This window comes from Macrosteles quadrilineatus, unplaced genomic scaffold, assembly GCF_028750875.1.
Source record: "Macrosteles quadrilineatus isolate MER2022 unplaced genomic scaffold, UCM_ALF_1.0 Scaffold_142__1_contigs__length_272657, whole genome shotgun sequence".
Taxonomy (NCBI): Eukaryota; Metazoa; Arthropoda; class Insecta; order Hemiptera; family Cicadellidae; genus Macrosteles; species Macrosteles quadrilineatus.
In genome coordinates, this window is record NW_026542735.1 from 100,093 (window position 1) to 126,583 (window position 26,491).

Sequence of the window (26,491 nt, forward strand, 5' to 3'; positions counted from 1 at the left end):
CAAATTTGACGTACAGTATTTCAATATACAGGATGGTCATAAAGTATTGGACACACTTTAAGATTAAATAAATAAATAACCCAGCAGCTTAGGCTAGGATTATACTAGGACGCTGGCGTCCGAGAGGCCAGCGTCCGGGACGCTAGCGGGGCATTAAATCAAATGGGGGCGATTATACTATGGATGCTAGCGTCGGATGCTAAAAAAAGCCACCGAAAGCTCGAAGTTATTACCGTAGGTGGCATGGTAAGACCTAGGCCCGGGACCGATTTACTTTTTCATTTTGATGTCCCCAGAGGCCAAAAACACCATCCGTTCGTATAGATTTAAATATTATATATGTATGTCTGTAAACGCGATAACTGGAGTAACTTTTGTTCTATTTTGAAGAAATTTGGTTTTAAGGTGAAGGGTGGGATAAATTTGAATGAGTTCGCGAACCAGCATGAACATACCTTGGGAACGGGGTTTTATGTGCTAAAAAAAGGGGGTTTGTAATTTTTGACCTGTAAAACTAAAAAAAATCACAATTTCTCCCTAGACAATTTTATTGAGCTTAAAAACAAATAATTTAGTATATTTGAGTGTTTTTGTACTGTTATTAGTTATGGAGAAAATTAAAAAAAGAGTATATTAAAAATTTCCATGTTATTCTTATGGAAAATTTTGTTAAGTGTTGGAATTTGCTTGTGTATGAATAGATTTTGATTAAACTTGGCCAATTTGTTTTATACTAAGCTAATAATACAGTATTTTACTAAAAAACACACTTTATTAGCCCCCTTAAAGCATCAAACCTTGGTACTCGTTAAACCTAATGTTATTTAAATAGATATAAACAAAAAGTGACTAAACATTGAAATAAAATGGCATTCCGAGAGGCTAGCATCTCAACACAAATCACACCATTTTTCGGCTCGAGGTGGGACGCTAGCCTCTCGGATGCCAGCATCCCGGACGCCAGCGTCCTAGTATAATCCTAGCCAAGTTTTTTCAACATTTTCTATAAGAATAACATGGCAATTTTTAATATACTCTTTTTTAAATTTTGTCCATAACTAATAGGCCCTAACAGTACAAAAACACTTAAATATACTAAATTATTTGTTTTTCAGCTCATTAAAACTGTCTACAGAGAAATTGTGAATTTTTTAGTTTTATTAGTAAAAAATGACAAAACCCCTTTTTTTAGTACATAAAACCCCGTTCCCAAGGTATGTTCATGCTGGTTCGCGAACTCATTCAAATTTAACCCACCCTTCACCTTAGGCTAGGATTATACTAGGACGCTGGCGTCCGGGATGCTGGCGTCCGAGAGGCTAGCGTCCCACCTCGAGCCGAAAAATGACGCGATTTGTGTTGGGATGCTAGCCTCTCGGAATGCCATTTTATTTCAAGGTTTAGTCACTTTTTGTTTAGATCTATTTAAATAACATCATGTTTAACGAGTACCAAGGTTTGATGTTTTAAGGGGAGCTAATAAAGTGTATTTTTAATAAAATACTGTATTATTAGCTTAGTATAAAACAAATTGGCCAAGTATAATCAAAATATATCCATACACAAGCAAATTCCAACACTTAACAACATTTTCTATAAGAATAACATGGCAATTTTTAATATACTCTTTTTTTAATTTCCTCCATAACTAATTACAGTACAAAAACACTTAAATATACTAAATTATTTGTTTTTAAGCTCATTAAAATTGTCTGGAGAGAAATTGGTAATTTTTCAGTTTTATGGGTCAAAAATGACAAACCCCCTTTTTTAGCACATAAAACCCCGTTCCCAAGGTCTGTTCATGCTGGTTCGCGAACTCATTCAAGTTTATCCCACCCCTCACCTTAAAACAGAATTTCTTCAAAATAGAACAAAAATACTCCAGTTATCGCATTTACAGACATATATATAATATTTAAATCTATACGAACGGATGGTGTTTTTGGCCTCTGGGGACATCAAAATGAAAAAGTAAATCGGTCCCTGGCCTAGGTCTTACCATACCACCTACGGTAATAGCTTCAAGCGTCCGGTGGCTTTTTTTAGCATCCGACGCTAGCATCCATAGTATAATCGCCCCCATTTGATTTAATGCCCCGCTTGCGTCCCGGACGCTGGCCTCTCGGACGCTAGCGTCCTAGTATAATCCTAGCCTTAAAACCAAATTTCTTCAAAATAGAACAAAAATTACTCCAGTTATCGCGTTAACAGACATATATATAATATTTAAATCTATACGAACGGATGGTGTTTTTGACCTCTGGGGACATCAAAATGAAAAAGTAAATCGGTCCCCGGCCTAGGTCTTACCATGCCACCTACGGTAAAAACTTCGAGCTTTCGGTGGCTTGTTTTTAGCATCCGACGCTAGCATCCATAGTATAATCGCCCCCATTTGATTTAATGCCCCGCTAGCGTCCCGGACGCTGGCCTCTCGGACGCCAGCGTCCTAGTATAATCCTAGCCTTAGAAACATAGTAATTATTTATTATAAGTTATATTTGATCTGATATGAGGACCTTTAGACTATAGAATTTTTATGGAACATTTTATAGAATTGCTACTTGGAGGATTACGTCCATACTCGAAACAAAGCCTGCTCTGAACCATACAGATCTGCTTTCATGAAACCAAAGAACACACTTAACTTTTTCTTGCACACTAGTCATTTTGATACTGAGGTCAGATTATTGTTTGATTCATCAAATATCATACACAGCTGGTAGTGTCCATTGTTGGCCAGCTGATTATGCCACAACACAAATCATTGAGAAGAAAACATAAATTACACCCTAGGGGATTTTTACAGACTTTTTATAACAAATGTTTTTAATTACTGAAATTTGTCTAATAATTTTTTGCAGTTAGTGTATAAAACTGCTTTAAATTTGCTATTTAATGAAACAACTAGTGTACATGTTGCTCGAAATCGAGCAATTGTAAAGAAGTATAGGAGTTATTTGTAAACAAATAACTTGTTTAAAAACTAATAACAGTCATAATTCCGATGATTATCAAAGAGTCAACTAAAAGATTATTAACTAATGGAAATACTCACAATTTACATAACAGTCCTATTCCAGTTTAAAGGGTTAACTATTAACAATCAAACTGCCCATGGACGGGAAAAGGTAAGCTTACAATTTAAGTGAACGTAAAAAGGCTGTCAGCTTTTATAAAGTACCATACCTAAGTTATTTAGCCAGTTTGTAGACAATAAGGTGTAGGCTACTTTAAACTCTACAGGACACAGTTAGGCAAAAACTGGCAGAATTCGAAAATGGTGTTATTTATCATAGACTTACTCATATGCCAAGTCCTTAAAATAAAAATTCAATAACTAATAACTTATATCATTAAACACAAACCAATATCCAAAACTATAAACATTTTTAATACAACATAGATAATTTACACATTGACGGTTTACAATTAACATGTTCTTTTTCCCACTATTAATTTTTGCTTTGCAACGGGAAAAGTTTCATGATCATTGAAATAGATTTACAATAAATAATCCATCATAAAGTTTAAGATTAAATTAACCTACCACATAGTTGTATATTTTTTTTAATCAGCTGTCTGAAATTGTGAAATAGGCATTTGACAGTTCTCGTTGTTTACATTTAAATGTCAAAGCAAATGTAAACATTGTGAATTTTCTCATGCTCCCATGGAGACCAATTATTAATATTTAATTTCTGACAACAGCTGGAGTTTCAAAACAATGTTTGTTTCCCATGTTAATCTTATGGAGAAATACAAAACTTTAAAGGGCCCCAGGGCCTCACTCTCTAATTATTTCCCTAAAAAGAAAGTTTCCTGCACAACTTCACGTTATGCTCTTTCCAATGACACCAAAAACTTGTCAATCGGTTCAGTAGTTTCGGAGGAGTAATTGTCACAAAAATCCTGCTTGCGTATTAAATAAGTACTAGAGGTCGTCCAGTGGTCGAAACTCGACCAAAAATTTGTAATGTACAGACTTCTCTCTTTTCACCCCACACTGTAAATAACACATGTGATTGGCGTTTCTTTAATTTGTTTTGATTTTCTGTTTATATTTCGTTGTTATTTCGTCACCAGCATGGAAACCCATAAAGCCCATGTTAATTTTTTTCAAATTTCAAATTTATTTCTTGTGCTTATTTCTGAGCCTATTTTAATTTTTAAAGGGATTCTGCACACCTACAGAAAAATATCTTTCTAACAGTATGCGAAGATTTTTCCTGCGATGCCCACAAGCTGAGAAAAAAGGTTTTAAAGAAACATGCTTGCCTATTAATATATAGATAGATAGATAGATTAAAAAACTGTCGTAGGCAAAGTAGTGTACGCAACGTAATTAGCATTTACCACACTCGTAAAAGTTTTAAAGGCTTAAATTGTCTGCTTGTGTCGTAAAGACTAAGTAAGACTAAGTAGCCTAAGTAAGTGTGTGTGGTTGCAGTAGGGAATCTGCAATAGTAGATTTCCTTCTATGAAAACCATTCGACAGTCATGAAATTATAATAATTATACTAGGTGATGTGCTCCAGACAAAAGTCTACAAAGATTCACTGATAAATATATCAAAGGGTTTTTTTCATATTTTTACAGGTAAAGCACTAGTACTAGTAGAGCACAGGGTTTCGACCCAAAGGTTCCAAGTTCAAATCCAACCAATCTGACGGTTTTAAGCATAGCACCAGGTGTAACAATGGAAGAGATTTTTACCACTTAACACATCACATCACTACGGCACGTGCTAACATGACGTCCGTTCAATGCCAGGTGCGCTGTGTTTTGACTATAAACGGAATGTTTTGACAGCTGCTCGTGCTCGAACCCGTCACCCGCCCAATGTAGGGTTTGATAAAGGTCGGGCGTGCTACAGGGTGTATAAGAACTCCTGGTACGAGGGGAGAACAGAACACAACGGGATCGAGAATGAGAATAGTTCTGGCCGTCTTCGCGACGGTTGCCGCGGCAAGGGTAAGCTTTAGATATAAGTAAAGAAAAGTGCAACTTTTATGGTTATTGAAGATACTATATAAAATAACATATTATTTGCAAGTCACTAATCTAAAAGCTAACTTCCCAATACGAGTAGACATATGTTCTAACTGATTTAGTATTAGTTGAAACAAATTTACCTCCAATGTTTGATTATCCAAAGTTTTCGTTCTCCTATAAAACCTCATTTTTGGATTTGAAAATTATTATTACTGTATGTATTCCTGTGCATGATGTTCTTTTATAATTGTGCTGACTTATTCTAATAAATATGCTGAAATAAAAATAAAGTACCAGCTTCATATCACTGTTTAACGATTTCCTCAAAATGTTTTGTCAGTTTTATGTTTTTGCTGTACAAAATTTCAAAGTTAGATTTAAGTACGAATTGTTTAATGATTTAATGGTCGTACTATTTTTAGAGCCAGTGAACAGTTATATACTATGATCCAGCCATAGGTTCGTCTAGTTCTTCGTTATCAATGTGCAAAGATTTATTGAATACTGCTTCTAGTCTAGATTCTAGACGTTTAGGGTAGAGAGATCTCCCGTGCAGAGGCAGTTCTCAACTAACAGCCATATTCGTGTTTCGCCATCAACATATAGTTAGAAGCTAGCTATTTGTGATTGGGGGGACTAAAGTTCGAGTCCTTTGAATAGAAATCGTGGTGCTCTAACCATTAACCTTAAAATAATCCAGTATACGCAGTGAACTAACAAATCTAGCAGAATTTTAGTCGAAGCAAAGATAAATTAATCAGCAAAACTGGCGATGTTCATTTTCTGAAGTTGGCGATGTTCATCAACAACTGATGTAATTTATAATTAATCACTTTAATATTTAAAAATATTCGTGAAGAGAGCTTAAGCCAATCGGGAAGGTGTTCCTACTCCTTTAATATCCTATATGCAATTGAGTTGTTTTTTAGTGTCTTATATTCTACAGCAAAATAAGCATTATTTCTCTTTCAGGCTGAAATCTCATACCAAGGTGGGCTAGTGGTGAAGGAAGGGCCTTTGTCGTACAGTGAGAAATACAACCCTGGGCCACAATACAACCAGGTGGGACCCCCGTGCCCTGGGAAATACCGCCAAGATGTCCAAACATTCAACAGCTTTTTGAACAGTCCCGATGCTGGCCAAACATTCGTCAGCTCGCTGAACAGTGAAGATCCTGGCCAAATATTTGTCAGCTCGTTGAACAGTGAAGATCCTGGCCAAACATTTGTCAGCTCGTTGAACAGTCCCGATGTTGGACAGGTCTTCCTCAACCATCCACCATCGTGCTCATGTGGATGCCAAAGCCCCGTAGGTTTCCAGAGGGTGGGACCTCCTCAACTTAGTGGACCTCCTCAACTTAGTGGACCTCCTCAACTTAGTGGACCTCCTCAATATTCTGGACCTCCTCAATATTCTGGACCTCCTAAGTATTCTGGACCTCCTCAACTTTATGGACCTCCTCAACCTGGACCACAGCCACTGTACGCTCCAAACTACGGACCATCATTTCCTGCCAGTCCTCCAGCTCGACCATCTCCAGATTGCATCGACAAGCCGTCTCCCATCATGAAGATACCCAGAAGATCAGATTCTTCAATCACTATAACTGTCAACCCTCCAGAGTCAAATTCAGTTTATCCTCGTCCTCCTGCTCTACAACCTCGTCCTGTCTTCTACGCTCGTCCTCCACCTCTGCTCACTTCATGTCCTGCGGTGTTCTATCCTGCTCCAGCCTTCCCTGTGTACCCTCCATTCACGTGTCCTGCCCGTCCTTATCCTCCTAATGTCAATCCACCTCCACCACAGAAAATCCCCACCACAACAGGTCCTAAGGGTGGAGAAAAGACGTTTGCCGGTTTCTCTTCCTCCATCCCAGGCGGTACATGTTTCAACGTGACAACAACCCCGGAGAAACGGGATCCTCTTCTTCCCTTCAAGCTGTTGAGCGCCGCTGCCTCCAAGAATCGCCCGACAACTCCAAGTCCAAGTCTTCAAGCGGATGCGCCTAGCAGCGATTGCTCGATGCCCATTCCTCCGAACATTCTGTAAATCCATCACTTAGGTTAAGCGTTTTGTAACTTTTATACAAATAAAAAAATTAAAAACATAATGGGGATGTTTATTTGTAGGTTAACACATTTTAAATATTGTTTAGTCTCCAAACCCCTGTTTTTGGTCCTTGGACCGAGATAAAACAAGTCAACAAAGTTAATAAAAATTTGTAACAAAATTTGAAATAAAATATTACCGCTTGTCAGTTTTGCCTGAAATTCGACTGTGCATTTAGAAAATATAACAACAATATAAACTATGTTTGACGATTTAAAAACAGGTTATTTTGGATGCTTGAACTTTTTTACCACACAGATCGTGTCAGTGTTTCAGAAGACACATTTTCAGATTTACATAGAAACACGTATAAACGACCAACATAAATTGTTGGACCGAATAGATGATTGGAACTTATTTCTTACATCATCTAGAAGCCAACGAAAACATAAACACACTGAAAAATGTAGTAGACATAAATGTGTTACATGTTACACAGAAATGGGAGTGTTGGTGATAATTCCTGTGAAATAATTGACAAAAAGGAATCAATAAACCTCTTAAACTTGTTTTATAACGCAAGTTGAGTGAAAATCAGAAGGAGTCGCTAGAAGAATTAAGAGTTGACATTTAATAATCCATAGGACATTAAATTTTAACATCTCATCTGATATAACAAAACATCTGATCTCATATAACATTATTTAGCCCACTTAGTCTAGATCGCGGTCTTGTAGTGTCAATAGCCTGTATATTTTGCTGAAGCGGAGGATAAACTGTTTACACACTCAGCGATGTTGCCTAACAAACTTTTGACAACAATATTCATCCTAGACAAATAATCCGTTTGTGACAAGTCTGGTGGCGTTTGAGCGTTGATATCGACAATAAATATTTGTTTTACCAAACAACATATTGTACAGTGTGTGTTTTACGATGATTTTTCATTTATATTACTCATCCAAATATAATTGGAAGAATAGTCCCGAATATGTTACATTGTGAGTTTTATTGTTGAAAGAGTGTATTTCTTGATGTTTAACCTACCTCAAATCTATTTTAACTGAATCTATATACTTAATACAATATGGGGGAATCCCTGTTACATCCCTTTACCAGCCGTCCTACTTAACGGATTTTTACGATTGTTGTATGATTTTGAAGCTTATAATAAAGCGGAGTAATGAATAGTAACGGAAAAGGTTATTCCCTTTTAGGGGTTCATCCCTATTGCGTTTAATTTATATCCAGAGCTCATTTACTGTTCAACGATGTTGTCCAGCTTTCTTTATAATATTTAAAATGTAAATTTGTAATTTAACAGCTGTTCCTTAAGCTGAATGCCCTATAGTCCAGTCAAGGAATGAGGTGTAGAGTGCGTGAGCAGGTAACTAAGCGATTCCTTCAGAAACTTGTTCAGGGGGCTTAGGGTGTTAACATACCAAAAGTCCTGACTCCTAGGTGGTGAGCCAGGGGGTGGAGCGGGGAAAAAGGGGGGGGGGAGAAAGGTACGCATTTTGGGGTTTTTGATTATATCTTGAAAACTATCAACTTTTTGTATACTATAGTAAATTATAAAATTGAAGAAGATTAAATTTTCTACAAGAAAAGTATATAATGTGTTTATTTTGGTTCAACAGATTACGAGTTATAACTTATTTAATTGATATCTTATTAAAACCTCCTTCCATAAGAAATACATGTAAATTAGTATGCGAAATGGGGCGAATCCTATCCGCCCAAAGGAAATATAAATGATATTCTGGAAATCTTGACAAAATTTCCAGTAATTTGACACTTTAATCATTAAAATTGATCCAAAATTAAGGCGAGGGCGAGGTAACAAAATGTCGAGTTTTGGTGTTTTTTTATTGGAAATATAAAAAAACCTTAAATCATCCCATTTTTAAACGCTCACCCTCGCTTTAATTTTTGACAAAATTTCATGATTAAAGTGTCAAATTACTGGAAATTTTGTCAAGATTTCCAGAATATCATTTATATTTCCTTTGGGCGGATAGGATTCGCCCCATTTCGCATACTAATTTACATGTATTTCTTATGGAAGGAGGTTTTAATAAGATATCAATTAAATAAGTTATAACTCGTAATCTGTTGAACCAAAATAAACACATTATATACTTTTCTTGTAGACAATTTAATCTTCTTCAATTTTATAATTTACTATAGTATACAAAAAGTTGATAGTTTTCAAGATATAATCAAAAACCCCAAAATGCGTACCTTTCTCCCCCCCCCTTTTTCCCCCCTCCACCCCCTGGCTCACCACCTAGGAGTCAGGACTTTTGGTATGTTAACACCCTAAGCCCCCTGAACAAGTTTCTGAAGGAATCGCTTAGTTACCTGCTCACGCACTCTACACCTACTTTTGGATCATTCATTGACTGGACTACTACTCAAATTGTAAACAAGAGACGGAACAGGATGTGAAAATATATTTTAAATAGGCTAATTTTTTTACAATTAATTGTTAACTAATTTAGGTAGATAAAATACTCTTTATAGTAAATATATAAAATCAAAAACATATTGAAAACACAGTTTTACCATAGATAAAACATACTCCCTTAGGTTTTACACACTAACAATAACTTTAAAATGGGTATTCCATTGGATTCATTTTGCCTCGGATAAAGGTTTTGAACCCTAATCTGTACAATTTGCGCACGGGTTTCCTCGTATATTAATCTGTGATACTTAGTCTGTCCTTTGGAACTACAGTAAAGTGTAAAATAGGATACACGTGAAATTCACCCTGAAATAAGAGAAAAGTTTACAACAGTAACAAAGCTACACAAGGCATTAACTCAATTTACACTCATCCTTCATATTTTGGTTAATGTATTCCCAGTTGCAGCCCTATCATAATACAGGGTGATTCAAAAAAAGTAAAATAAAACTATACACATCTATAATAGTCCAGTCAAGGAATGAGGTGTAGAGTGCGTGAGCAGGTAACTAAGCGATTCCTTCAGAAACTTGTTCAGGGGGCTTAGGGTGTTAACATACCAAAAGTCCTGACTCCTAGGTGGTGAGCCAGTGGGTGGAGGGGGAAAAAGGGGGGGGAGAAAGGTACGCATTTTGGGTTTTTGGATTATATCTCGAAAACTATCAACTTTTTGTATACTATAGTAAATTATAAAATTGAAGAAGATTAAATATTATACAAGAAAAGTACATAATGTGTTTATTTTGGTTCAACAGATTACGAGTTATAACTTATTTAATTAATATCTTATCAAAATACTCCTTCCATAAGAAATACATGTAAATTAGTATGTGAAATGGGGCGAATCCTATCCGCCCAAAGGAAATATAACTGATATTCTGGAAATCTTTTGACAAAATTTCCAGTAATTTGTCACTTTAATCATTAAAATTGATCCAAAATTAAGGCGAGGGCGAGGTAACAAAATGTCGAGTTTTGGTGTTTTTTTATTGGAAATATAAAAAAACCCTCAAATCATCCCGTTTTTAAACGCTCACCCTCGCTTTGATTTTTGACAAAGTTTCATGATTAAAGTGTCAAATTACTGGAAATTTTGTCAAGATTTCCAGAATATCAGTTATATTTCCTTTGGGCGGATAGGATTCGCTCCATTTCGCATACTAATTTACATGTATTTCTTATGGAAGGATTATTTTGATAAGATATTAATTAAATAAGTTATAACTCGTAATCTGTTGAACCAAAATAAACACATTATATACTTTTCTTGTAAAAAATTTAATCTTCTTCAATTTTATAATTTACTATAGTATACAAAAAGTTGATAGTTTTTGAGATATAATCAATAAACCCAAAATGCGTACCTTTCTACCCCCTTTTTCCCCCCTCCACCCCCTGGCTCACCATCTAGGAGTCAGGACTTTTGGTATGTTAACACCCTAAGCCCCCTGAACAAGTTTCTGAAGGAATCGCTTAGTTACCTGCTCACGCACTCTACACCTACTTTTGGATCATTCATTGACTGGACTATAAACTGATAGTTTTATTTGTGAACTCTTATGTTGTTGAGTTAGAAAAAAAAATCGATCAGCTGACTGGTGTTCATTGTTGATTTAGGCCCGTCATGGTAAATATCGTTCTAATAAGAAGTACATATGGAAACTAGACATTCCATCCCCATGTTTGTCTTAGTTGATGTGAGCCACCCACAGATTGCACTGATATAAATTACTGATTTCTGCCGATTACACGATGGTTTTTACCAAGTCAAACTGATGGAATGACTTATTATGAGCTATAGCAACTGTTATGACCCAGTAACTATGTCAGTAACAAAAAAAGGTACAAAATAGAGTTTCAGACACTAGAGCAATCTGTGACTGGATCACACAACTACATTTAGTAAAAAATTGGTGACAGCTGGTCCATATAGAGGGGATGTCCAATGATATGAATCGTTCAAAGAGCCCTATAAAATATTTGAACCTGAAATTGAATTGAAGGAAAGAACACTGGGAGATCTTCAAGTGAATTTAGCTAGTACAACTATATTTAATTTGAATAGGTCGACATGGAAGGTAACTTCAGGGCTTCAAACACCACAACTGATCGTTTAGAGAGTTCGTCTTAAAATACTCAGCCTGGTGAGGTGGCGTCGTACAACCATAATTCAGTATTATATCAGTTTCATCGTATTACAGACTCATAAAGTAACGTTTACAGTATTATCAAATAGTACCTGGGGACAGGGGCGTCGCGTGAAAAAATATTGAGTGTATAATATTGGGGGGGGGGGGCCCTAGGGACCAAGACATGGCTTGGTGTAGTTTATTTTTCATTTAAAAGCAATATAAAGGAAACTCACGTCTTATTTACAACTAATTTTGGCTTTTATTATTTAAGTTTCAGTGGAATTTAAATTTATTATGATGGGTATTTTAACTTAGCAATTTACAACACAATAAATTTAGTTTACAGTTGATGGTAAAAATCACCTGTTTATAATAGCACTAGCTGTACCCGCGGGCTTTGACCCGTTTAACTTCATAAGTGAGCTCGTTCGCATGGTTTAATCACGTCCTGGTTGAAGTTCGTTCGCTACGCTCACTCACTTTTACGTTGGAGCTCGTTCGCTGGGCTCACTTGCCTTCAGGTTAGCTCGTTCGCTACGCTAACTCGCCTCCAGGTTGAAGTTCGTTCGCTACGCTCACTCACCTTTTGGTTGCAAATTAGCTGTTGTCATAAATGTAAAAGAAATAATAGTGCTGCACCCTGTTGGTAATCCTTGTAACTTTAATGCTATTGAACATCATAGAACAGAACCAACTTGTTTAATTGAAACAGCTGTTAAGATTCATTAATTCCATTTAAATATGAGTACTCATAAGGTTAACATGGGAAACTCCAGAGCCACTGGGGTGGAGCCCGAGAGTCCGATCAGAATAAAAACAGCTTAGTTTTCCTATTTAATGCCTAAAGAATCAGTGTACCAAATTTCAGCCTCCTAGGTAAATGGGAAGTAAGAGAATTAGTGATGAGTGAATGAGTGAGTGAGTGAGTCAGTCAGTCAGTGAGGGCTTTGCCTTTTATATATTTAGACTAGCTGTACCCGCGGGCTTTGCCCCGTTTAACTTCTTAATTTTCAAGATGAGCTCGTTCGCATGGCTCAATCACGTCCTGGTTGAAGTTCGTTCACTACGCTCACTCACCTTTAGGTTGGAGCTCCTTCGCTGCGCTCACTTGCCTTCAGGTTAGCTCGTTCGCTACGCTAACTCGCCTCCAGGTTGAAGTTCGTTCGCTACGCTAACTCACCTTTTGGTTGCAAATTAGCTGCTGTCACAAATTTAAAAAAAATAGTGCTGCACCCTGTTGGTAATCCTTGTAACTTTAATGCTATTGAACATCATAGAACAAAACCAACTTGTTTAATTGAAACAGCTGATAAGATTCATTAATTCCTTTTAGATATGAAAAATCATAGGGTTAACATGGGAAACTCCAGTGCCACTGGGGCGGAGCCCGAGAGTCCGATCAGAATAAAAACAACTTAGTTTTCCTATTTAATGCCTAATGAATCGGTGTACCAAATTTCAGCCTCCTAGGTAAATGGGAAGTGGGAGAATTAGTGATGAGTGAGTGAGTGAGTCAGTCAGTGAGGGCTTTTGCCTTTTATATATTTAGAAAGATTAATAGCCTATACTTGCATAAACATTGTTTTGACTGTTTGTTTAAATTGAAACAGCTAAGTGAAAAGTTTTATTTAAATTCAAATCCATTTCAACTAAAAATTATATTAATATATATTTATTTCACTGTTAAAACCAATGTTTGCTAAAAATTTCCTCAGTACTTCGGGGATTAAGTTTTGGTAGGAGAGAGCCAAGAAAAATAATCAGTATTTGATTGGTGCTATTTTCACCTATCGAGTAATCTTCAGTGTAATCTTTGTTCAATAGTAACAACTGATGTTTTTTCCCCTTTGTACTGTATTTTGTAATTTGTTAGTAGACTGTGGTTGGCTTGGTATAAACACAATGTTACAAGTCTTTGTTTACTTTTCCTTGTTATTTTGTTCAACCAACATGGTTACTTGGCAACCCATAAGGCTAATGTTAACAATTTTGACTTTCAATTTCATTTTCTTACGTAATTAGATTTTTGCTGGCAGTTCTAACTGTAGTAAACATGTTTTTAGTTCGGATTTAAATTATTACAACATTTGAAGGATATCGTCGAAGCCGTTAAGCATACATACAAGCAAACACTGCTCATATAAGAATATAGGATTAATGCATAAAGAATATTGCATGATTGAATTGTTGATCTACAGTAATTTAAAAAGTGTCTTAGAGATTTACCGTATAGTTTTTTTATTTAGAATATTATTGTGAATCAAATTGTGATATTGTCAGCCATGTAACATTTTACATCCATGAACTTTGTACAAACATACACTATAATAGCTTTTGTATCTGAACATGCCTACCCTTCCGATTAACGTAGACACACACTCTTCCATTTTTAAAACCTTTAAGAATAACTAATAATATGGTCGCCAATTTAATGAAAAGTATTAAGTATAAAACACCACCGCCGCAAACCTGTAGACTAAGCTAATTCCCATTTGCCTGATTCCCTCAAGTATTTCCTTTAAAATATCAGATTTTCCCTACTTAAAAACAGCATTTTGTTTTATGGGTACTTAGACTTACTTCTACAGGAAAATAATACAGTCTGTTTTAGTGAAATGTTAATAGCTTGTCAAATTTCATGGAAATATATCCATAAACAAGCAAATCGCAAAAGTTTACTTTTTATCCATAAGAAAACATAAATTTTTGAACCGACCGCCTTATTGAATTTTCCCCGAAAAGGTCCTATACAAGAACACTTCAAAATGTGATTTTTTTAGCTCTACAAAGTTGTTTGGAAATAAATTGGGACGATCTATGTTCTGAGGGTCAAAATAGAAAAACACCATGCAACCCCATTTCCATAGTCTGATCATGCTGATTCGCAAGCTTTTTCACATTTAAACAGATTAAAAAACACACACACGCATTTGAACATAGGTTTAAAATGTAGTAAAACATTTCATCAACATTAGGATGACTTTTACTGAAACTATGCTAACTGACCAATATACTATAATTAAAAATATGAATTTAAATGGATGGTGTGTTTGGCCTCCAGAGAAATCAAAACATAAAAATTGGGTCTGGGTCTAGGTCTTACCAATCAATCATTCAATCAATTTTTTAAGATGAGGACGCCACTATGTCGGTATTTTAACCCAAAATGAGTGAAGGATGAGTGTGGATGAGTGGCGCGATCTTGTAGTCTTGTTAGTGACTAAGGCCGACATACTCCTTAGACACAACTGTTAATTAATAGCCCATACAGCTAATGGCAACTAAGGGAACTACAGTTTATAGTGGAATCCGAACCACATATTTGCCTTGGTATTCACAGATTGGTCTAATTACCAGGATAGTACTGCGGATATTCGTAGTACTCACTAGTGCGGACGTTAATCCACACCAGGTAACGCATCCACAGTGCATGCCCATAAATATCCACAATACATACAATACAATAAATATTGAGACCTACATCCTTAGGTATCTACCATAAAACCTCATTCCCTACATAGAAACTTCGCTGAATTGGGGGAAATAGTTGAAGGTTTACCCTATTGTAGAGAATAAGTAATAAGACATTTCAAAAATTATATCTCTTTGTACACACAAATAATCTCAATTTTAAACGTTTTAACTCCATCGATACCCCGTATAACACCTGTATGTTCACTACTTTTAAACGTTTAACAGCTGTGTGTTGAGGTTAGCTTGAGTCATACAGTAGGAGCTTACGATCTCTGTATTCTAAAGACAATTGTCTAGTTATTAGGAAATGTTTACTGAACTTTGCAAGTTCCAACACCTTTAATGGTTTTGGTATTTATTTATTTATTTTCTTAATTGCTACGGCGTTTTTGTATGGTTTTATGTTACAGTTATTTATAATGCGAAACACTTTTTGCTTGTGTCATGAACTAAATATTTCGTCATATTGCAAAATTATTTGACAAACCTTATTTTGAAAACGAAAAGAAAACATGTAAACATAACCTATCAAAAGGACTGCCAATTTTCAGTTTTGCAAATGCAAACAATCAGCTGTTTAGTAAGTGGTTCAATCATTTCGTCTATTACGATTGTGTTAGTGTACATTATACCATCATACCATCGATATGTCGAACCATTGAGAAGGATGCACCAATAAGCATTCAGAAGAAATCAATCGATTCATACGATTGCTTGAAATCTAAGTTTACAGCTGAGTTTACATCTGCTTACTTTTACTCTCTAATGCCTAAAGACTATTTACATCCTAGGGAATAAAATAGCTAATTTAGATCCACAAAACATTAAAAACGGCTGTTTTGCTTTAGTGAAAAAATATAGTTATACATGGTGTCCACAAAATATTGGTACAATTGCATACTTAAGCCACGTTGTTACTTTTTACCGTACGATGTTCTCAGGGTTTGTAGAATGAGCCACATTCTTAAGTTTAGTTTTATTACTGAAAGTTGATTCCAAGTTCGTTCATCTGAATATGGACCTTAAATTTAAATTAATTGTTAACCAGTAACATAAAACAATGTGTTGGCAACATAATGGCTTCCTTGTTTTTTTAACAATGTCTCTTATGATTTCCTACTATATGGTAAATGAAAGCCATTTTCTAAGAGAAAAGAACCCTCAGCTGACAGTAAGACAATAATTAGGGAAGCCTTTATCTAGGATTCCAACGAAATTGCAAATACAGTTTAAATGAAAGTAGTAAATGATCAATAAGTACTTACACAATTTTACTTCTATGTTTATCAAATGGAAACTGAGATGTTTTTGTTTGGTAGATGATGTCTTTTATCTACTTTATAATAATAAATACAAGTGTGGGATGTTAGAAAAATGAGGGAGTCAGAATATTAGCCAACAACTAGTTCACTGTATTTTAAAGTAAAAATTAGGTCACAATATCAATTGGAATGAACAATCTCGACAATACTTATGGGTGAAAGTAAACTTAAGAATGTGGCTGATAGGCTGGTACAACCAACGTAGAAAATATACATTGTAAAGTAACAGTAGATATATTATTTGAAATAGTACTAGTCTTTTGTGGGCACCCTGTGTATTTAGTAACGATAGGTACTTTCAACATAGTAGTATTGTCAACATGGGGATGAAAAATAGCTTTTAATCACCCGGCTATGACTACGGAAGTCATACTCGGTTGGTAAAAAGTAACACTCAACTAGCTGTTACCCTCGGGCTTCACCCCGTTTGACTTAATAAGTATTAATAAAACTATTGATTGGTTAAGTTGAGCTGAATTTTTTTTATAACAATTTTATTAACCGATCAGCATTACATTGCTATACAGGTTAGGTATAATATAAGAAAGAAAAAATAACATTATTAATTATATTAACATAGGTAGAGGTCTGCTATGGCTAGCCAAGTTTAATTAGATTTTAACTAAAATTTCTTTAGTGAATAGGTTTTGGTTTTCCTAACATAATAATGTCACTTCACAAATCCGTACATTGTTTACATATAATGGCATTGTTACCAAGAGATTACGATCGTAGTGTTATTCCGGGTTACAGTGATACTGTTGATGGTATGCGTTTAGGATGTGGTTTTTCACTAAAAACATCGTCTGAGAAAACTTCCGCTTTGGAAGAAACATCCAAGAAATCCAAGAAAATGAGGATTGACTGCTACTTCAAGAAAGAAGACATCTATACACCAACCCAATCTACATCATCAACAAATGATACTTCATCAACATCACAACAGGATGAAATGGATTCCAGTGAAAAGGACTTCTATACACCATGGAAGATAGTTGTCCTACATAAAGGTACTACAAATGATCATTGGCATTTTTATATATAGCTTCACTTTGAAAGTTTAAGACCAATTCCAAATTAGGTATTGATATTTCACATGTACAACATAAAATAAAGAATGTTGGTTGTATTCAATGTTTACAAAACTACCTTCATAGTGGAAATGGTAGAGAAGTCGTTACAGATTTTCTAACAGAAAAAGATAAATCATTAGTTTGTTGTAGTAAGCATAATAAAAATAATCAATTTAGTTTTGAAGATTTTGATGAATGTGATAGTGATTTTGAAGGATCAACAAACAATGGAATTGTCATCACTAATGCTTACTTGATTGAGTTGTTTTTGAAAAATAAATGCTTTACCGAATCAACAGCAAAGATTTTGTTAACTGCCGAACCTAATGGACAAGAATTTTTGTTTAAAAAGTTTTCAAATGATAGAATCAAAATCGCTATTCAAACCAGTAAGATGATATCATTTGGGGAAACATCATTCCAGAGGTTACAAAGAGCCAAGCAATATTACGAAAAAATATCCAATGACATTAATTTTTCAGAGCAAATGGCCAAATTAACAAAATGGTTAGAAATGAATTCTATTGATGTTCATGAATTCGCTAACATAACCTATGACCATTTTCACAAAAAATCTGGTAAGAAAAATAATTTATTTTTTAAAGGACCACCGTCTACTGGTAAAAGCATGATCATTGAAAGCTTAATAAGTTGTCATTTCAATTATACCCGGTTGACAGGAATAAATGAAAATTCATCCTTCAATTTCTCTTCATTAGTACATTCTAATGCTTGTTTTATGGATGAAATAAAATTAACAGAGCCTTTATTTGAAGTATGGAAACTTCTAGCTGCAGGTCAGAACTTCTTAACTGATGTAAAATATCAAGAGAAGTGTGAGATTACAAATTGTGTATTATATACAGCTTCTAACTATGATATCGAATTATACTGCAATTCCCAGTTCTAAATGTATTTTACGGGTTCGAACATACCAGGGACATTTTAGAATTATCCTTAAAACTTTATCTTGAAATGTTTGCAGTTTACGAATCGAGCTTGATGAAGCAGTTCCCCATACTGGGCAGGCGTACAACAATAGTGGACGTAGAAGTGTTTTGTATAGAAGAGCTCCATTCTTAATAGACATACATGATTTTGTGTTGATTCAAGGAAACAATTTTGATAATCTGCCATAAGCCAAATTTAATTTGTTATTAATATGAAATTTCCAATTTAACTTTCGGTCGAAGTATACACCTACGGTAAATATTTTATTGCTACATTTTATTTTAATGTTATAATTGAGCTGAATTAAACAAAGCAGAATACAGTAACATACAGACAAATAATCACCTGATTTCAATAGGGTAATAAAATGAAAGAATAACATACAAATAAGTACAGCTGAAGTCTTTTTAACATTAGTTATATGGAAAGTTCCCTTTAGAAAGGAATTAAAAGGGCAATTTATGAAATAAGGATAGTTTAGCGCAAGGTTTCTCATCATGACGAACATTTTAAGTATATGGTTTATTGGGTTATGACTTGTAGTTTTCTCTAAAGTTCATGGGTACTTTGGGATTTATATATGGATGAATGACTAAAAAAAGTTTTTATCGAGCAAATGCTCTCGGTACTGGCTAAGTATAGACCATTTGTATATACAATAGTGCTGAGCCTGGTAATCAGCAACCCAGTAATCAGCTGTCCCTGATTCAATGGTTTTAAAGAAATTGTCCTAACTAATGGATCAGCTGATCTTAGTCAGTAACAAAGCTACAAAAATCATCTCCCAACATTCTACACTCATCCTTCACTCATATTAGGGTAAATATATACACTCATCTCAATTGATTGATGATAGTTCATTAAAATACAACTCTGTTCTTCATTACTTCTCTGGTCAGGCATACACAAAAGGGAATTGCTTGGTAAGTCTAAAATTTGATCTTTGGTTGCTTTGTTAATGTAAGCACTAATAATGGATTATTTATTATTTGCACAATTAACACTCTAGTCGTCACTCATTTATCAATTATCAATTGTCAATTATCAATCTTTAAGATGGGGACGCCACTTAGGTGTGTATTTTAACCCAAATATGAGTGAAGGATGAGTGTAGAATGGTGTGAGATGATCTGTGTAGCTTTGTTACTGACTAAGATCAGCTGTTTCATTAGCCAGGGCTTTAAATAAATGATCCTGGCTAATGAAACAGCTGATCTTAGTCAGTAACAAAGCTACACAGATCATCTCACACCATTTAGTTGCTAGTTCAGTAATTACTGTATGTTCATGGGAACACCCCACAAGGAGTCAGAAGGAAACCTTAAGTAGGGGCATAGCATGATATGGACATCAAATTAAAGGCAGTATAAAATAGGTTTTCAACCTAGTTAGTTTTTTTTTAGTTTTTAGTTTTTTAGTTTTAGTTTTTTTTTTTACGTCGTCAATTCTTGAATAGTCTTACAAGCGACTAGATTCCAAGCTTCCCAAGTTCCAAGTTTCCAAGCATTTCCAAGTTTTGTCGTCTAACATAAAATTATTGGAACATGATGCCGTCGTCAAAATGTTCCACACGATGTCGTCAAAATCATGTTCCAATAATTTTATGTTAGACGACAAAGCTTGAAAATGAAACGCCAGTTTCGAAACTAGTCGCTTGTAAGACTATTCAAGGATTGACGACGTAAGGTACGTAAACCTATTTTATACTGTCTTAAATCAGTCCTGGAGGCAATGCTGAATAAATTAAAGGCATTTGCTAACAGAATACAACGCCGCAAATTTGAACTCAACCGGACAACCGAGTCAAAAAATTACAGTGGATTAAAGATGAATTGAATTTGCAATGCTATTATACGCTACCTCCTCAGGGGGCAGCCACTAGGAATCGGAAGAAAATCGTAAACGTAATCATAGGTCATCATGTACACCAAATTAAAGGTCTTTATTTGTAGATTACAATGCTACGAATTCGTGCTCAAAAGAACAACTGTGTAAAAAATTAAAGACGTTCAAAAGATTCGAAATAGCAGATTCAAGAAATCTTTGAATGGCTGCCATTTTCGACTCGGTTGTCCTTTGAGTTCAAATTTGAGGCATTGTATTCTGCTAGTAAAATACCTTTAATTTGATATACCTTCTAAAATACCTTCTGACTCCTTGCGGAACGTCTCAGTATTACAGAAAACTGATAGTTCCTTCAAAGGAGATTTTTAGGTTTTATGTTAATGAACCAAAACCTTATTGATTTATCTGTTATCGTTCAGAAAGTAACCTGTGCGGGAATTTATTTACACCCTGTGCAACACCAGAAGACAAGCACTATTTGTACAAAATTGTTATATCAAAGTTATATTCAGTTGAAATATTTTAGGCAGCTTAAAAATAAGGAAAAAACTTTTAACAAAGCACCCATGCACAGTCAGAACTATTCTCAAATTTGGCTGAGTGACGTGGATGGAAAATTTATTGTAAATACACACTGTAGAATATGTTGTATGGTAAAATACATTTTTATAGTCGACATAATCTCTGACGTCACCAGACTTGTCACAAACGGATTATTGGTCCAGGATGAATATTGTTGTCAAAATGTTGTTAGGCAACATCGCTGAATGTGTAAACAGTTTATCCTCCGCTTCAGCAAAATATACAGGCTATTGACACTACAAGACCGCGATCTAGACTAAGTGGGTTAAATAATGTTATAAGAGATCAGATGTTTTGTTATGTCAGATGAGATGTTAAACCTTAGGTTTCATGGGATCTTAAGTATCATATCTTAATTCTACTTGAGACTCATGGCTAATTTATCTCAGACTAGCAGAGTACCCGTTCTTCGTACGGGGTTGGCGTATAAGTATAAAATGCTTATTGCAGTTATACTCTAGATTTGCGTTTGCAATGGGGAGAGGATAATAAGGGGAGAGGAATAAGGCTTGAGAGAATTTGGTTCTTTATATTTACGGTATGCAGGTATAGTATAGTATATACAGTATAGTACTACACTTCTACCATAGCCAGAACAGAATCATTACGGTAAACAATCCTACTTTGACAGTTCTCATTGTGTATCACAGCTTTTTGATGCTGCTTACTTCAAATTAGCTGTTATCATAGTTTCAACAAATATAATAGTGCTGCACCCTGTTGGTAAACCTTATAACGTTTTAATGCTATTAAATGACATGGAACAAACTTGTTTGGCCGAATCAGCTGACAAAAATTTTAAATTCCTTTAAAATGTGAATACCTGTACGGTTAACATCGGAAACTCCAGAGCCACTGGGGCGGAGCCTGAAAGGGGTTTTGAGGTAACATTATGCCTATATGTTAATCGGGAATGTGAGCTATCATCACACGAAATTTCAGACCAATGCGACCAGTATTTTTCGCGTTTACTTGTCATAAACATCCATACATACATGCATCCAAACTTTCTCATCTATAATATTAGTAGGTAATTTTCATACCACTTGGATTTTTAAATTGTTTAAAACTAATTTTTCGTCATACTGCAGCAAAACAGCCGTTTTAATACATGATTTCCAGGTCCCTTTAGGGAGTAAAAGTCAGCTGTTGTAAACTTCGATTTTAAGCAATCGCAAGTATAAAATCACATTGATTTTATATTGATTTAACATTTAATTTAACATTTTATTGTATACATTGATTTAATCAATTAATTGTGGCTTATTGCATTCTTGGAGTGTAGGAGTTTTGCCAACGGGTATCAGGTAGAAAGGGTCCCCCTCCATGAATTCCACATACTGCGGAGTTTTGCCAACGGTTGTGGGTTGAGCGAGAGCGATTACACGTGACCGTGAGAGTGGCTTCCACTAGGGGTGGACAAACCAGGCAGGATGCTGACTGTATTCAAAGTAATGGAGTTATGCACCTCTGACTGTGAAAGGAAATGTATTGAATTTTTAACCTAACCTAACCTAACCTAACCTAACCTAACCTAACCTAACCTAACCTAACCTAACCTAACCTAACCTAACCTAACCTAACCTAACCTAACCCACTGCGACAAGCGCATAACTGCCAAGCGTAGACAACCCTGACAATCGCTCTCCCTCCCTCCCTCACACTCTTTCTCCCACCACCGTTGGCAAATCTCCGCTCCAAGAGGTGGCCGAAGGCATCCCCCCATCTACCTGACACCCGTTGGCAAAACTCCGGTTCCCGCATTCTTGTCAATAGTTCGTCATTTCGATAATATAATGTACACTAACACAATCATCATAATATATGAAATTATATAAAAATAGCGAAGAAAAATGACTATAGTAGTGAAATGTACCATTTCAACCCTAGCTCATTTTCTAACCTTGGCTTTCCCCCGGTTGTGAAAAAAGGCCGAAAAGAGTCACTTTACGCCCTAGTGATGAAATATTTTTGCTTCCTTTTGGTCAATTATTTCACTGTTGTCATCCGCACTCCGATACCTGAAGTGTAACACATTTACCAATAGAAAACTCTTATAAATAATTAAATACTTCCACCACTGCTAACCATCAGACCAAGCGAATTTCCATTTTCCTGCTTTGATTTTCCTATACATCTATTTAAATAACAAGTTTATCGAGTACCTAGGTTTGCTGCTACAGGGAACATAATCACACTAGAGTTCATTGTCAACAATAATCCACTTCTAGTTAAAAAAAATAAACTCTATATAGATAGAAGATAGTTACTCATACAAAGCTATGCCCTTAATTTCAAGAGAAGAAATGTTAATCATTAACTAGAGTTCGCCAATACTGATTTAGCTTGCGAAACATACTATTTACCGATTTCAGACAAGAAAACATACTGACATTGTGTTAACGTAAAAGTTGAAAAAAGTAACAAGCTATAAATTGATTTACGGATACTAAACCGAACAGTTTAACTTCAGTCAATAGACAAAAGCTGTGTACTTTAACCAAGTTAAATTCGCGATGGTTAGCCTAACGATAGAATGGTCCCTTATTTATATGCTAAGAGAAATTTTAACTTATAAATATATATAAGAATTTTAAACGAAATAATCCAAGACACCCCACAAAACTGATACAGTACTAGGGTTAAAAATGATAAGTCACATTTTGTCAATACTTTGCAATGAATTTAGGTTAATAAATTTAAATTTGTTCTGTTGAGTAGATTAAAAAAAACTCTACTACTGTTGTAGCACATATAACACATTGCAAATGCAATAATGTTTTCTTGTTGTATACAATTGTATGTACAGTACCATTTATTAAAATTACTGTTACTAAAAAAACGAGGTATGATTATCGACACCTTTCTAACAGGTTCTGAGATATCAGATATAATATTGAATCTCTTGTTTTCTTATTTTGACTCTTTTGTAAGTGTGCGTTATAGATTTTAACTCTTTTATCAAATTTAAATCCTTCACATTTTTGTAATTTTTCTATTAGTGTTACCATGTGATTAATTGTTGAATTTTCCCTTAGACTTTTATTTGTTTAAATAGCTGTTAGTTTGATTCTAAAACTCTTTAGAAAATTGAATTTTAAATATTTTTGCACATTAAGTGTTACTTTTGAGACTATATTCATCAATCACAGGTAATCACACTTTTTTCCTTGAAAAAAAAAATTGTTCTCAAATACAGTTTAACTTCCAGATACAGCACTGGTTATGAAACAACTTATGTGGATACTTATCTGTTAGAATCTTAATTTCATTTTGACAACTGAAATGGCAATTATGTTTGGAGTTGTAGGGTTGGTTATAATTAATAAATCATATTTCTGGCAGTAAAATTTGGCATTTTATTTCTGAAATCTTTGACTTCTTTCAAGATGACTCTTGGAGTTGTACAAAATTGTGATTTTTTTGACATTGCACTTTGATTCTTCAGCACTTAGCAAGCGCAACCGCAGGCACCACCGATGACGGGGGTGGCGGGGTAGGCGGGGTAGACGGAAGCGTCAGCGACGTAACCACCGTAGGCACCGCAGCCAGGAGCGTAGGCACCAGTGTAGTCACCGTAGACACCGTCGTAGGCAGCGGCACCGTAGTAAGCGGGGGCAGCGCCGTAGATAGCGGAAGGAGCGTAGGCGGGGGCGGCGGCGTAGGACAGAGCGGGGGCAGCGGCGTAGGACACAGCGGGGGCGGCGGCGTAGGACACAGCGGGGGCGGCGGCGTAGGAAGCGGGAGCGGGGACGGTCTGGGAGCTGACGATGGGCTGACCAGCCTTGGTGTCACGGAGGGTGATGGTCTTACCGGCAATAGTGACAACAGACTTGGTGCTGGATCCCTTGTTGATGATCTTGGGGGTCTTGAAGGAGACGTTCTTGGTGGTACCACCGCACTTGGCGCGGGTAGCGGCGCAGGCAGTGCTACAGTAGCCCTCGACAATGGAGGTAGACTGAGAGACGGGACCGGAGACGGCGCTGGTGGAGGACTTGACGGGGGTGGCGAAGGTGGAAGTCTGGCAGACGGGGCCGGTGGTGTAGGCGGTGGAGGGACCAGCAGAGGTACCGACAACGGTGGGGGCGTTCACGGGGACGGCGGGGGCAGCGACGGCGGGGGCGACGTAGTCAGCACCGTAGGCACCGGCGAGGGCGGGGGCGGGGTAGGCACCGGCGTAACCAGCGTAGGTGGGGTAGGTGGCTCCAGCGTAGAGGGCAGCGTCGGGGGCGTAGTTACCGTAGTAGCCAGCACCAGCGCATCCGCAGTCGAGTCCAGCGGGGTAAGCTCCAACCAGAGCGGGGGCGTCGTAGACGGCGGGGGCGTCATAGACGGCGGGGGCGGCGGCGTAGGCAGCGGGGTAGGGTCCGCAGCCGCAGCTGGGGGCGGCAACAGCGGCCTGCAATTCAACACATACGTTAGTCATCTCAACAAACCCTTACAGGAGCTGGTCTACTTACGTGAAAAATTTGGCACAAGTAATACAGTAGAGGAAATAGTACGAACCATTGAACTATACTTTGGAGAAAACTATTGCTACGAAGACAATTTGTAGAGCACGATGGTGGAGTTAGCAAGTAAAATAAAGTTTAATAAGCACTCGGATCAGATTCGAAGTTATGTCATAGTTTACTTTACTAATGAATCCATAGATTAATTCGTTAAAGTCTATTAGAAAAAATATGCACTATTAAATTAAAAATTGCGTATTCAAAACCAATCAATGACCAACCTCGATTATACGTTGGATGAAAACAATCACCTAAATAATATTTAGCTATACTTTTCCTCATTTTCTATACATACAGAAAAAGTTAATGTATAAAATATTATCGTATGAAAAATTATATTACAAGACCAAACAAGATTTTACCAAACACCAATATATCTGAACACTATCGACTTTTGGTGTTTACTAACGACTTTATATGCTGGAACTATAATTGGTACATTATTTTATGTTTCGCCTATTGAATTAACTTCAGTAATAGGAATTAACTAAACTACAAGTGTAATTTAGGGAAAATAACAAAAATGCACGACTAACACAATATAACTTCTTACAATGAACAACAAACCCCCCCCCCTCCCCATTTACACAACCCCCAATTCTTAGACAAATCATGACCTATTCAAACAAACAACCCTACCAATTGATTTCCTTTGCTTAAAGGTTAAGTAGAAATCATGTATTGAACATAATAGATATTTTCAATTTACCTGGACGAGGAGAGCCAAAGCGAGAGCAGCGACAAAAGCCATCTTGTGTTGGACTGGGGATCAATGTGTCCCTCAACCCTTCGCCGGACACTATATACCGGCTCTTATCTCCTCTATCGCTCGAATTCGAGCACATCTCACGTCTAGGTCGATCCAGCTGATAGCAGAACATTGTATGCCGTGTTGTCCAAACACACCTGATACTGGGATAAACATGCCTCCGTGCCGTGTCCGTGTACGAGATCGTGAAAAAATATCACTTGAATCTTAGTAAAACGTTATAAGTTACCTGTGATCAATATACCTTGCAAAAAATTATTGATTTTGGTCCCGATTTGTTTTTGGATCACGAATAAAGTGTGAAAAAATTTAGTA

At 36.2% G+C, this 26,491-nt stretch overlaps 2 protein-coding genes across 2 annotated transcripts; one reads left to right on the forward strand and one right to left on the reverse strand.

Annotated features, from left to right (window-relative positions):
- The first annotated feature begins 4,902 nt into the window (after window positions 1-4,902).
- On the forward strand, window positions 4,903-7,047 carry LOC128982158 (uncharacterized). The gene is made up of 2 exons (XM_054401216.1): window positions 4,903-4,977; window positions 5,971-7,047. Exons 1-2 carry the CDS (start codon window positions 4,933-4,935, stop codon window positions 7,045-7,047), a joined length of 1,122 nt encoding a protein of 373 aa, XP_054257191.1. The 5' UTR covers window positions 4,903-4,932.
- A 17,184-nt stretch (window positions 7,048-24,231) lies between these two features.
- On the reverse strand, window positions 24,232-26,193 carry LOC128982163 (nuclear pore complex protein Nup58-like). Its single transcript, XM_054401221.1, has 2 exons — window positions 26,117-26,193; window positions 24,232-25,295 (listed from the first exon to the last, which is right to left on the reverse strand). The coding sequence occupies exons 1-2, from the start codon at window positions 26,156-26,158 to the stop codon at window positions 24,348-24,350; spliced, it is 990 nt and encodes a 329-aa protein (XP_054257196.1). The 5' UTR covers window positions 26,159-26,193; the 3' UTR covers window positions 24,232-24,347.
- Between the last annotated feature and the right edge of the window lie 298 nt (window positions 26,194-26,491).

Coding starts and splice junctions, on each gene's coding strand:
- LOC128982158 (XM_054401216.1), top strand. CDS start 4,933: ATGAGAATAGTTCTGGCCGTCTTCGCGACGGTTGCCGCGGCAAGG. Junction 4,978..5,970: donor CGACGGTTGCCGCGGCAAGG/GTAAGCTTTAGA, acceptor TTTCTCTTTCAG/GCTGAAATCTCATACCAAGG.
- LOC128982163 (XM_054401221.1), bottom strand. CDS start 26,158: ATGGCTTTTGTCGCTGCTCTCGCTTTGGCTCTCCTCGTCCAG. Junction 25,296..26,116: donor CTTTGGCTCTCCTCGTCCAG/GTAAATTGAAAA, acceptor GTTGAATTGCAG/GCCGCTGTTGCCGCCCCCAG.